Source organism: Salvelinus namaycush, chromosome 39 (assembly GCF_016432855.1).
Source record: "Salvelinus namaycush isolate Seneca chromosome 39, SaNama_1.0, whole genome shotgun sequence".
NCBI classification, from domain to species: domain Eukaryota; kingdom Metazoa; phylum Chordata; class Actinopteri; order Salmoniformes; family Salmonidae; genus Salvelinus; species Salvelinus namaycush.
The window spans coordinates 48338-62566 of record NC_052345.1 but is presented as its reverse complement, the minus strand read 5'-3'; the positions used below and the strand labels follow the sequence as shown (position 1 = coordinate 62566).

At 45.8% G+C, this 14229-nt stretch overlaps 1 protein-coding gene and 1 pseudogene across 1 annotated transcript; one reads left to right on the top strand and one right to left on the bottom strand.

Moving 5' to 3' along the window:
- Positions 1-824: 824 nt before the first annotated feature.
- LOC120032848 (dnaJ homolog subfamily B member 1-like) lies at positions 825-6098 on the bottom strand. The gene is made up of 4 exons (XM_038979058.1): positions 5628-6098; positions 3706-4040; positions 3335-3604; positions 825-3128 (listed from the first exon to the last, which is right to left on the bottom strand). The coding sequence occupies exons 1-4, from the start codon at positions 5845-5847 to the stop codon at positions 2898-2900; spliced, it is 1056 nt and encodes a 351-aa protein (XP_038834986.1). The 5' UTR covers positions 5848-6098; the 3' UTR covers positions 825-2897.
- Positions 6099-6940: 842 nt separating this feature from the next.
- Positions 6941-14229, top strand: part of LOC120032850 — a 35399-nt pseudogene continuing 28110 nt past the window's right edge.

Sequence of the window (14229 nt, the reverse complement as noted above, 5' to 3'; positions counted from 1 at the left end):
TGTATAGTATAGTCACTGTTATGACACCACTGGCTGTGGTAGCTGACGTGTATAGTATAGTCACTGTTATGACACCACTGGCTGTGGTAGCTGACGTGTATAGTATAGTCACTGTTACAACACCACTGGCTGTGGTAGCTGACGTGTATAGTATAGTCACTGTTATAACACCACTGGCTGTGGTAGCTGACGTGTATAGTCACTGTTATGACACCACTGGCTGTGGTAGCTGACGTGTATAGTATAGTCACTGTTACAACACCACTGGCTGTGGTAGCTGACGTGTATAGTATAGTCACTGTTATAACACCACTGGCTGTGGTAGCTGACGTGTATAGTCACTGTTATGACACCACTGGCTGTGGTAGCTGACGTGTATAGTATAGTCACTGTTATAACACCACTGGCTGTGGTAGCTGACGTGTATAGTCACTGTTATAACACCACTGGCTGTGGTAGCTGACGTGTATAGTCACTGTTATGACACCACTGGCTGTGGTAGCTGACGTGTATAGTATAGTCACTGTTACAACACCACTGGCTGTGGTAGCTGACGTGTATAGTATAGTCACTGTTATAACACCACTGGCTGTGGTAGCTGACGTGTATAGTCACTGTTATGACACCACTGGCTGTGGTAGCTGACGTGTATAGTATAGTCACTGTTATAACACCACTGGCTGTGGTAGCTGACGTGTATAGTCACTGTTATAACACCACTGGCTGTGGTAGCTGACGTGTTCAGAGACGTCTTCACACCAGATCACACTGTTACAACACGTTCATCACATCTTTCTAGAAGGAGAAACTAGGATCCGTTTATCTAGAAGAAAACAGACTTTATTTACTTATGAAAGTCATGTAGAAAATACATTCTGTGTATAGAAAACTGTTCAGAAATATAACACATACGTGGCAAATGTTTAGTAAACTAAGAAATCCTAAGTCTGGTTGCAGTTTTAGAAGATTCTGTCCAGGGTTAACGTTTTCTTAAAGGTATTCCTTAAATCTGAATGACATGATTTAAATATAAAAACTAGTTCCTGTTGTGAAGGAGAAATAACGGCCTCTATATTGAGGTGAGGGATCTTTCATTTAAATGCATAGATCATTACAAAGCAAAAGTTGATATTCTTTGCTCGATAAACATAGCTTTATATCAGTTTCTGGACAGTTCTCACTTGCTGCATCAACAACAGGTAGCAACAATACATGTTGTGTATAATATTGAGTAAAGAGGAGTGCTATGGGTATAACATGAAAGCCTATATCTCCCATGGTTACTGTGCTAACATCCTATCTCATGATAGTACACAATCCAACAGTTGCACCATACAAAGCCCAGATCCTACAGCAAGTCACACATTCCAACCGTTTCTGTACAAAAAGTTCACCTAGTCAGCTAACTCATACACGCTAGCTGAAACACACACCTCTCACTCACACTTCCCTCCACCCCGTTATTGTAGGCATCCTGGAAAAGTAAAGACCTTTCAAGCATAGAAATAGAATCAGCATTGACTTGAATGGGAAGGTCGGGTCTATAGATTATATTTCTATGCATTCAAATAGCATTGTTTCTCTTCTAAACCAATGACTATGGGTATTATCAGACTATGGGTATTGATCAGTGATCAGTGGCAATACTTTCTATTGATTTGATCAGAATCCAGAGCCATGAAAACCACCCATGATACCTAAACCCCTAGAATCGTTACATGAAGAGACGTCATCTACAAAGAAACGCCACCAAGAGATACAATCTAATCCCCCAAAACAGGAGTTCTCAGACCTCTCCTGGGGGACCCACAGACGAATGGATTTCATCTACTCAAGAGCCAGAACATCTGATTACATTAGTCAACCAATCATCAAGCCCTTGACTAGGTGAATCAGGTGATCTCTTAATCCAGTCTCTCTGGCAGTAAATGTCTTGGAGAGGGAGTCAAATAGAATCCATTCATTCTCACATCTCTCTCTCATATCAACCAATCATCAAGCCCTTGACTAGGTGAATCAGGTGATCTCTTACTCCAACAGTCTCTCTGGCAGTAAATGTCTTGGAGAGGGAGTCTAATAGAACCCATTCATTCTCACATCTCTCTCTCTCTCATATCAACAAATCATCAAGCCCTTGACTAGGTGAATCAGGTGATCTCTTAATCCAGTCTCTCTGGCAGTAAATGTCTTGGAGAGGGAGTCAAATAGAATCCATTCATTCTCACATCTCTCTCTCATATCAACCAATCATCAAGCCCTTGACTAGGTGAATCAGGTGAGCTAGTCCAGGGCTACAACGTTGTGTTAAATGTCTGAGGGTCCCAGAGAAGAGGTTTGGAAACCACTGCTAACAAGCCAATGGCTCTAGTCTGTACATGGAAACATTCACCAGTGGGGAAGTAGAGATAAAAAGAGGCTCATACTAAAAGGAAGCTAAACAACATGTATATGATGTTCTCTGGTTCTACAGTGCAGGAGTGCTGATCTGGGATCAGGTGCCCCCCTGTCCATGTAGTCACATGTATTATTATCTAAAAGGCTACACTGATCCTAGATCAGTATGCCTACTCTAAGATGCTTTTTGAATATGGGTTGCAGGTTTTTCCTCAGCTCACTAGTGGTTCTGAAGTGGACTCACGAGGTCCAAAGTGGCAGTTCTCAACTAAAGGACAAGAGACACCATAACGAACGTTGGCCGTGCGCAGTAGGTCACCTGATGGGTGTCGACGAACGATGGTGATTCAACACGCAGAATGGTCTGGAAATGAACAGAAAATGGCAGCGGTAAACGTTCTTTGGTCAGAGGCGATAGGGAGGACAGCCACCTGTTGCTTTTCACTGTTCGTCGGCTCCGTCCGGTTTGTCCTTAACAAGTTCATAGTTCATAGCGATCAGGACTAGGGTGGAAGCACCTGTGCGATGGTCTCCTTGGCACTCTGACTCAGTCTCTCCGGAAACGCCACCTCGTACTCCACCAGCAGGTCACCGCGGCGATCGGGCCGCTTGGGCAGAGGAAGCCCCTCCCCCGTGATGCGTCGTTTCATCCCCGGACGCACCACGTCCCCTGTCGTCACGGTTACTGTCCTGCCGTCCAACGTGGGGGCGATGACCGTGCAGCCGCACAGCGCCTGAAGGAGAGAGAGAGGGAGGGAAAGAGAAGGGGGGAGAGAGATGTTAGACTAGAGTGATGAAGTGTACGTACAAACAGTTGTCTGTAGGTTCAAGAATGATTGTCATTCTAAGTACTATCAATTTGTTTTAGCGAGCACTTGGAGAACAACGTATACAAAAAAGTATATTTAGTTTAGTTAAAGTTCAGATCACTCTGCCTTACCTCTCTGAGGGAGACCTTGGCGGGGTAAACGATGTCAGAGCCGTCTCGCCGGAACACCGGGTGTGGCTTATCCTTGACCACAAACACCACGTCTGCCGGGATGTTAGTCGGCGTCTCGTCCCCCTCTTTAGGGAAGGTGACCTTCGTCCCCTCCTTCCATCCCTTCTTTATCTCCACCTCCAGGATCTTGTCCTCCGTCCGGATGGTCCGTCGGTCTGCGTTCAGCCGCTTGTGGGATATCTTCATTCTCTTCGTGCAGCCTGAGAGAACCTTTAAAAAGGACCACAATGGAAATGAGGCATGGACTTCATGGTGTTATCCTAGACAACTTTTACATTGAATTGTCAAATAAAATAAGTCAACCAACCAACCTCCTCTAAGGTCACCCTGAGGTCGTGGAGCAGGGGTGGGTCCTGGTGCTTCTCAACCATCTGCCCCCCCATCCCCCCTCCCCCCATCCCTGTGCTGAAGGAACGGGGAAACCCCCCCATGCCACCGCCCCCCATCCCGAAACGGGCGAAGGGATCGTCAGTGTCCATGTTGTCCCCGTCTGGGCCCCCGCCGTTTCGGGGGAAGAACTGGTCGAAGGGGCTCCGGCCCCCGAAGAACTCGGCGAAGATGGCGTGGGGGTCACCCTGGAAGGAGTAGCTGAAACTAGGGCCCCCGGGAACACCCCCTCCTCCTGGGGGGCCTCCTCCCTTCAACCCTGGAGAGGAAAGGAGAGGGAGAGTTAAACATTTGTGGCTCTGGTCCAGACTTCTTTCAATAGAAGTTGTGTAAACATTTTCTATGTGCAGTGTCACCCATGGGCGTGGAAACAATGTGTCTGTGTGGAGGGCTAGATGGGAGGAACAATGTGTCTGTGTGGAGGGCTAGATGGGAGGAACAATGCGTCTGTGTGGAGGGCTAGATGGGAGGAACAATGCGTCTGTGTGGAGGGCTAGATGGGAGGAACGCTCTGTGTGGAGGGCTAGATGGGAGGAACAACGTGTCTGTGTGAGGGCTAGATGGGAGGAACGCTCTGTGTGGAGGGCTAGATGGGAGGAACGCTCTGTGTGGAGGGCTAGATGGGAGGAACGCTCTGTGTGGAGGGCTAGATGGGAGGAACAATGCGTCTGTGTGGAGGGCTAGATGGGAGGAATAATGCGTCTGTGTGGAGGGCTAGATGGGAGGAACGCTCTGTGTGGAGGGCTAGATGGGAGGAACAACGTGCCTGTGTGAGGGCTAGATGGGAGGAACGCTCTGTGTGGAGGGCTAGATGGGAGGCTGCTGAGGGGAGGACGGCTCATAATAAGGGCCAGAACAGACCAAATGGAACGGCATCAGACACCTGGAAACAATGTGTCTGATGTATTTTATACTATTCCGCTCCAGTCATTACCATGAGCCCGTCCTCCCCAATTAAGGTGCCACCAACCTCCTGTGGTCTACAGTGTCTGTTGCTATACACGGAATAATGCAGCTTGACCGTTGAGTTATCTAGCCTGGTCCTTAAAGACAACTGATAAGAACACAGCAGCACCGTTGTAACCTCGGTCTACTGTAGGTACTAGGAATACACAACCACACCATCTGTCGTTTGAGAAGCTGGCTGACAGGCTCGTGCCAAACTGTCAAAGTCAAACTCTCCACCCCGCTGTGACGTCAGCGCCCGAACTTTCCAGTAGTGGGCGTGCACCTCTCCGCTCTTGGCGTGCAGCCAATCAGCAGTGTTATTGTATCTATCCGTTTTTTTCCTTCTCCATTCTTATGATTGTGCTGCAAGGGATTCTTGTTGGAACTCGCTAATCCCTTGCAGCACAATCATACGAATGGAGAAGGGGGAAAAAACTGATAGATACAATAAGCCTGCTGTGTCTTGCCCTTTCTAGTTATAAAATATAGCTCACATGGGCTAAGAAAGGTAGGCTTATAAACTGTTGCTCACACAGGCCAAGGAGGGTTGGCTTATGAGGTGTTGCTTGGTTTGTTATAAGCATATAGCGTTTGTTTTTGGAACTTCTGTGGCCCAATGCGTTAGAACACTAGAAATAAACGATTTCAGCACCACTTAAGAAGAGTAGATGATCAGAGGAAAGAGGCAGGTTCTTGAGAGAGATCTTGAAATGCCTTTTCGCATTAATACTCATCAAAATATCCAGCGACAATGATTCAGCTTTACATCTTTATAATCGTAGCTTTGAAATATTTTCCGATAAGCCTACCTAACTAAAGCATTTTGAAAAACAAAGTGTATTTATTCATCACCTTCAATAATAACTTGTTGCGTCTGGTAATTAAAAAGAACACTTACCTTCTTCACCGAATCGGTCGTAAATGTCCTTTTTCTTTGGGTCGCTCAGAACGTCATAAGCTTCAGCTATTTCTTTAAACTTATCCTCGGCTTTAGGAGCCTTGTTTTTATCCGGGTGGTAACGCAGAGCCTGCTTACGATAAGCCTTCTTGATCTCGTCCTCCGTCGCCCCTTTCTGTATGCCCAGGACATTATAGTAGTCTTTACCCATTTTGACCATTTAGCTGTCGGTGTGTTTATTCCGAAAAGCTGCGAGAAATAGTTTAAAGTTCCCTTGCTTGAGCCTGTGCTGACTGTCAATCAAATTCACACAAGGTAGACGGGTCTCTCTTTAAATGCGCTGGTCCGCTTGCAGGCAGTCTATCTATGGAATGGTAAATAAACGTATGAAAGCCTAACCTGAACTGCACACATACTGTTGAAGAATGCTACCGTTCTGTCAGCTCAGCTCGACACTCCGCTTGGGACCCATTCTAGTTTATACCCGCGCAGAAAGTTCGAGAATGTTCTAGCAACATCAGGAAGAGTCTGAACGCAGCTCAGCTCCTGTCGGACGAAAGTTCTTGGGACCGACCACGCCCACTGGAGCGTCACTGAGTTTGAAAGTTCGATAGGACACGCCTCTGTAGTCTAGGAAACTCAACCACGCCTTCCTTGTAGAAATCTCACCCTGTGTGCGTGTGCGGTGGCAGATACAGTGTTGACTCACTGGATGTATCAAAAGTACTAAGAATCGTGTTAGTGAACAAAAGGTATCACAATGTGTCTGCAAACTGCGCAGAGGAAGAGCTTTATGGATCCCCTGAACAAAACTGATGCCCTCATAATGTGGTTTGTCTGTCGCTTTTGTTGGAACTATAGGTTTAGTCCTCGCTATGCTTCAGGTTTAGAGGTACTATGCGTTAGGTTGAGCCCTGTCCTTTCTCAATTTAAATAATTACGTTATTTTAACATTTACTAGCCTCTTCTTGGTCAAATACCCACAAAGAGGTCTAGGCCTATCCTTGGCAAACAGCCGTGCTGCTTTTGAAAACCACCGCTGACACATCATGCCCAATATAACAGTCAGTAATCTACGAACTAAAATCGCTGATCTGTAGTCAGTATATAGCTTGCCCTGGTGTTGATAACATAAGATTTACTAACATAATCACCTGCTAATACAATTTACTCCGCATCTCCATTTGTCCAAACGGATCACTCCATTGTGGGAATCTACTCCCCCATTGGCTACAGTACGGGAAGTAAGGCATATCTACTTAGCTTTCCGACACATTGATTGGACGTGATATTAAAGAGGTAACCATTGGACTTTCCAATCATTGGACCAATTGGGGACCTCAACGCTTCCTCTTGCTCTGATTGGAAGGCACGACCCGTCACTCACCTTGGATGAGAGCGAGCACAAACTGCCAAGATGAAGCATTACGAGGTAAGATAGTATCCGCTGTAACTCTAAACCTTTAATCGGGATTCTGTACATTATATTTCTGACTGTTTCATACCGGTGTTGTAAGATTGTCCGTTCGTTTCCCACCGGTCAGATGTAGGATGGTAGGACACGCTGGAGAACAGAGACTAGCTCACTCGGATGTCAAAGCCTCCAGCCCGTGTGGTGTGCTCGTGGACTCTGGTCGAAGTTGTAGCCTACTTGCCTGCAATTCACACATCACGGACATAGCCTATCAACTCTACTTTTACAATAAACAGCGATCCAAACAGATAGGTTACTAGTTTATTTATCTATTTACCAGTCGTTCTTTTCTCACAATGCATAAACTAGGCTGCGCCACCGCTGGTGGATTGGAACGCTGAAGATTTTCTATCTCGACATTGTTGCTTCATTGCAGGGCAGCTACTATCATTGCAGGTGAACAGTCAAGTGCGCAACAAATCTAACCTTGTGGGGAGAGTTGTGTCGTAAAATAATGTAGCCTCTTGGGTAGAAATGTTGACCGTTACACTACTTTACTGTATGAACACAGAGACCACTGCGTCTCATATCAGACTGACTGACATTGTTGATCTGCATAAAGGAGAGTGACGTGATGACACAACTAGGTCTAGCTTAAATCTAAACTCCTATTGCACAAAGCCTCGTAGACTTAGGTTTTTCAATCACAAATACGAGACAAAGTTATATGGTAAGCAAGAAAGGCTGCATGCAATGATGTGTATTTAATCATATCAAAGCCCACAGGTTACTTTATGATAAATGCATAGCAAACAGGCAATAATTGTAGTCGCTATGTCCTCTGAAACACATGACCACCTTCACTCTCATGGCTGTATAGGCAGACATACCCATAGACATGTACCTCTACATGTGCTGTCCTTGTGGCTCTCTCAGACCTAATACAAACAGATCTAGGACCAGATTAACCCCCACTAAACCTAACCTTAGCCATTTGGGGGTAATCGCATACAACCTGATCTTAAATCGGTGTCTAGAGGGGAGTTAATCCTCCTACAGTCAGATTTTAAAACCGATTTCTTGACTTCAGGCTAGCTAGCTACAGCAGGTGATGTCATGGCTACCAGGACTGAAGCTACAGCAGGTGTGCCGACCAAACCCAATGGGCAGGATGTGAAGGAGCCAGTTTGGGGAGTTGTGTAGAGTTAAAGTGCCCCGACCAGTGGGTCCCCGTCCCCCCCCCCCACGTCTCCTCCTCCTCCTCATACCAGACCTGGGTTCTAATAGTATTGGAAATCGTTCCAAGACTTTGAGAGTTTGCTCTCTAGCCTATCTAGAGTTGTAGATGGGTATCTGTTGCAGCTATTGGACTATTCCATTGGTCTGTTAAAGCCCGGCAAGCTCAATCAAGCAAATAATGTATTTCATAATAATTTCAAATTGTACTTCAACCCTAGTCTGTCTGATCCCTATATGCACTGGGAGGTGATCATACTTCAACCCTAGTCTGTCTGATCCCTATATGCACTGGGAGGTGATCATACTTCAACCCTAGTCTGTCTGATAACTATATGCACTGGGAGGTGATCATACTTCAACCCTAGTCTGTCTGATCCCTATGTGCACTGGGAGGTGATCATACTTCAACCCTAGTCTGTCTGATAACTATATGCACTGGGAGGTGATCATACTTCAACCCTAGTCTGTCTGATCCCTATATGCACTGGGAGGTGATCATACTTCAACCCTAGTCTGTCTGATCCCTATATGCACTGGGAGGTGATCATACTTCAACCCTAGTCTGTCTGATCCCTATATGCAATGGGAGGTGATCATACTTCAAACCAAGTCTGTCTGATCCCTATATGCACTGGGAGGTGATCATACTTCAAACCAAGTCTGTCTGATCCCTATATGCACTGGGAGGTGATCATACTTCAACCCTAGTCTGTCTGATCCCTATATGCACTGGGAGGTGATCATACTTCAACCCTAGTCTGTCTGATCCCTATATGCACTGGGAGGTGATCATACTTCAACCCTAGTCTGTCTGATAACTATATGCACTGGGAGGTGATCATACTTCAACCCTAGTCTGTCTGATCCCTATGTGCACTGGGAGGTGATCATACTTCAACCCTAGTCTGTCTGATAACTATATGCACTGGGAGGTGATCATACTTCAACCCTAGTCTGTCTGATCCCTATATGCACTGGGAGGTGATCATACTTCAACCCTAGTCTGTCTGATACCTATATGCACTGGGAGGTGATCATACTTCAACCCTAGTCTGTCTGATCCCTATATGCACTGGGAGGTGATCATACTTCAACCCTAGTCTGTCTGATCCCTATATGCACTGGGAGGTGATCATACTTCAACCCTAGTCTGTCTGATCCCTATATGCACTGGGAGGTGATCATACTTTAACCCAGGTATGTCTGATCCCTATATGCACTGGGAGGTTATCATTCCAAGAACTTTCTGTCTTTCTAATGTAGTAATTGAGGGGACAGAACAGCTTGAGAGATGCTGGAACCAGCTAGCCTGCTACAATGTAACCTCGTGTTCTGACAGAAAGGTCCACAACTCTTGGAGGCCGTAGTTCGCTAACATACAAGCAGGCTACAGTAAAATCTAGATTAGTCTGCAGTAAGCCCAATATAAACATGTTATTGCACTGGTAAGATGTGCATTTGACTATAGAATACATGTTGGGACCGTATCAAAGCATCATTGGCTATCAGGGAAGGATTGCTAACAATCAACAAGATTACTGTCTGCATCCATCTTGAATCCAATTGATCGCCAATGAATACATTTATCACAACACAAAATCACTGCTGATGTAGTTATAACACATATCCACAAGGTGGAGCCAAAGCTCTGTAATAGTAAATATAGACCTAGGCATGACACCTGCTGCCTCGCTGCACTGACAGCAACACACATTGAAGAAGATGGACACTCATTCCACCATACCACAGATCTAGGATCAGATTACCATACGCACAATGCTAATATTAACCATTCGGGTGGTAGAATATACCTGACTGTAGATCAGTTGCTAGTCCACTCCATCAGCATCAGGTCTGTCCATAGAGTACGTTGTGCTAAGCTCACAGTGCATTTCTGTGCTTATACAACCAGTAAATAATATTAATCATTAACACTGACCTGTGTGTGAGTGAGAAGGCAGGTGTGGAGATGCCAGGAGCCAGAGTCCAGTAAACTGGAGATACACCATCTGTCAACCTGTAGAGAGAGAACCTATTAGTGCACTATAATGAGCTGGAGTGTTCTACGAATCCCTCTGTCTTTCCCACACTCAATCATGGCAGCACAGCACTACTACAACTTGCACTACTACCGAGTCTTGAATTTAGCTAGTTTCAATGCTGTCCTACTCTAGAGCTCCACGTTTTACCCCAGTCCTACCCCAGGACTACACTACCCTACCCTAACACTACCCTACCCTAACACTACCCCAGCCCTACCCTAACACTACCCTACCCTAACACTACACCAGCCCTACCCTAACACTACCCCAGCACTACCCCAGCCCTACCCTAACACTGCCCCAGCTATGACAGTTGTCTATCCAGTATTGCTTTAGACCCCCAGCACAAGGAAAGGCTGGTATCCCAGGGGGGGGGTCTTTATATAGACAGGGGGTAGAGGCGATGGAATGGGGGGGGGGGGGTTAAATAGCTAGAGAAATCCTAGCCATGCCTGGCGTGTGTGTGTGTGTGGACTACAAAGCATCATTTTACATTTACATTTAAGTCATTTAGCAGACGCTCTTATCCAGAGCGACTTACAAATTGGAAAGTTCATACATATTCATCCTGGTCCCCCCGTGGGAATTGAACCCACAACCCTGGCGTTGCAAGCGCCATGCTCTACCAACTGAGCCACACGGGACCAGTTATGGGCAGTTCTACAGTAATGGAATTGCGTAGACTCAGATTTTTCACTTTCAAAATGTATATCAAACAAAAAACATTGATTTCAAAGTTTAGAAAACCATACAACTCTACAGTGCCTTGCAAAAGTATTCACCCCCCCTTGGCGTTTTTCCTATTTCGTTGCATTACAACTTGTAATTTAAATGGATTTTTATTTGGATTTCATGTAATGGACATACAAAAGATAGTCCAAATTGGTGAAGTGAAATGAAAAAAAAATTACTTGGAAAAGTGGTGAGTGCATATGTATTCACCCCTTTGCTATGAAGCCCCTAAATAAGATCTGGTGCAACTAATTACCTTCAGAAGTCACATAATTAATTAAATAAAGTCTACCTGTGTGCAATCTAAGTGTCACATGATCTCAGTGTGTGTGTGTGCATATATATATATATTATACACACACATCTGTATCTGTTCTGAAAGGCCCCAGAGTCTGCAACACCACTAAGGGGCGGCACTATGAAGACCAAGGAGCTCTCCAAACAGGTCAGGGACAAAGTTGTTCAGAAGTACAGATCAGGGTTGGGTTATTAAAAAAAATATCCAAAACTTTGAACATCCGACAGAGCACCATTTAAATCCATTATTAAAAAATTGAAATACTATGGCACAAAAACAAACCTGCCAAGAGAGGGCCGCACACCAAAACTCATGGACCAGGCAAGGAGGGCATTAACCAGAGAGGCAACAAAGAGACCAAAGATAACCCTGAAGGAGCTGCAAAGCTCCACAGCGGAGATTGGAGTATCTGTCCATAGGACCACTTTAAGCTGTACACTCCACAGCGCTGGGCTTTACGGAAGAGTGTCCAGAAAAAAATAAGCAAACACATTTGGCGTTCCCCAAAAGGCATGTGGGAGACTCCCCAAATATATGGAAGAAGGTACTCTGGTCAGATTAAACTAAAATTGAGCTTTTTGGCCATCAAGGAAAACGCTATGTCTGGCACAAACCCAACACCTCTCGTCACCCCGAGAACATCATCCCCACAGTGAAGCATGTTGGTGGCAGCATCATGCTGTGGGGATGTTTTTCCATCAGCAGGGACTGGGAAACTGGTCAGAATTGAAGGAATGATGGATGGTTTTGAATACAGGGAGATTTTTGAGGAAAACCTGTTTGTCTTCCAGAGATTTGAGACTGGGAAGGAGGTTCACTTTCCAGCAGGACAATGACCCTAAGTGTACTGCTAAAGCAACACTTGAGTGGTTTAAGGGGACACATTTAAATGCCTTGGAATGGCCTAGTCAAAGTCCAGACCTCAATCCAATTGAGAATCTGTGGTATGACTTAAAGATTGCTGTACACCAGCGGAACTGATCTAACTTGAAGGAGCTGGAGCAGTTTTGCCTTGAAGAATGGGCAAAAATCCCAGTGGCTAGATGTGCCAAGCTTATAGAGACATCCCAAGAGACTTGCAGCTGTAATTGCTGCAAAAGGTGGCTCTACAAAGTATTGACTTTGGGGGGGTGAATAGTTATGCACGCTCAAGTTTCTATATATTTTTTGTCTTATGTCTTTCACAAAATATTTTGCATCTTCAAAGTGGTAGGCATGTTGTGTAAATCAAATGATACACCCCCCCCCAAAAAACTATTTAAAATCCAGGTTGTAAATAAACAAAATAGGAAAAATGCCAAGGGGGATGAATACTTTCGCAAAGCACTGTATGCACAAGGACTACTTTGAATAATTTACACAGTAAATAAAATAAGTATTTGCTGGAGTTTGGTAACCGAATTGGAGTAAAATCTCCCTCAGTTTTATTCTGTTACAATGTTTGGTATCTGCACAGTTCTTCCTGTAAAGGTATTTTTGTAGAACGTTGTGACATTTTTAAAAGTAGTCCTTGTGCATAGAGTTGTATGGTTTATCTTTGAAATCAATGGTTTTGTTTGGTATACATTTGAAGTCTTGGTGTGATTGTTAACATAGTAAATTGATATTGGACCGACATATCTAGGAACTTAAGGGTGACGGTTCCTGACATTATTGGAGGGTCGATGGGTTGAACGGAGGAGAATTCCCCCAACTAAGCCATGAGTCTCTGGAGTATTATCACCCTACTCTGTGTGGGGGTGGGGGGGATAGGGAAGGTGTGGAGGTAGGGAGAGGGTTGCTTACGCAGAGCTTTTTATTTAGCTGTGGGGGGGGACTGACAACACATACTTCCTTCTAGACTGGGGAGGGGGGTGCTCGGGTATCATAATGGGGGGGGACTGACAACACATACTTCCTTCTAGACTGGGGAGGGGGGTGCTCGGGTATCATAATGGGGGGGGGGACTGACAACACATACTTCCTTCTAGACTGGGGAGGGGGGTGCTCGGGTATCATAATGGGGGGGGGACTGACAACACATACTTCCTTCTAGACTGGGGAGGGGGGTGCTCGGGTATCATAATGGGGGGGGACTGACAACACATACTTCCTTCTAGACTGGGGAGGGGGGTGCTCGGGTATCATAATGGGGGGGGGGACTGACAACACATACTTCCTTCTAGACTGGGGAGGGGGGTGCTCGGGTATCATAATGGGGGGGGGGACTGACAACACATACTTCCTTCTAGACTGGGGAGGGGGGTGCTCGGGTATCATAATGGGGGGGGGACTGACAACACATACTTCCTTCTAGACTGGGGAGGGGGGTGCTCGGGTATCATAATGGGGGGGTTCATAATCAACTCGACACAGGAATGCATCAACTTTCCTTACTGTTCTTTAAACTTTGTTCCCTGGTGGAAATGACTTCACAGGGGAGCAGGGCTGGGTGGGGGTGGGGTTAAATAAAGCAGCCAGCGTGCCAGGAGAGAAGGAATGAGAAGGGGGGGTGACCGAATGATAGAAAGGATGAAGAGAGGGAGGGAGGGGTGGGAGGAAAACCGACGGAGCGAACGAGGGGGAGAGAAAGAGATTTATTTCCACAGCTGAAACCAGGCGCTCCTCTCTTCGCTCAAACTGAGGGAATTAAGAAAAAGGTATTTTTCCAGACAAAGGGATTAAATAGAGAGGCTCGTGGTGGAGGAGTGTGGATATGGATACCGTAGTACTAGAGGGGGCTACCCACAAAAAGGCTGGTCCGGGGAGTGCCCCAGGAGTGCCAGCACCCCCCGTTAAACGGCCCAAAGCTAAGAAGGCTAAGAAAGCTGTGGTTTTCTTTGAGGTGGAGATTCTGGATGCCAAGACCAAGGACAAACTCTGCTTCCTGGACAAGGT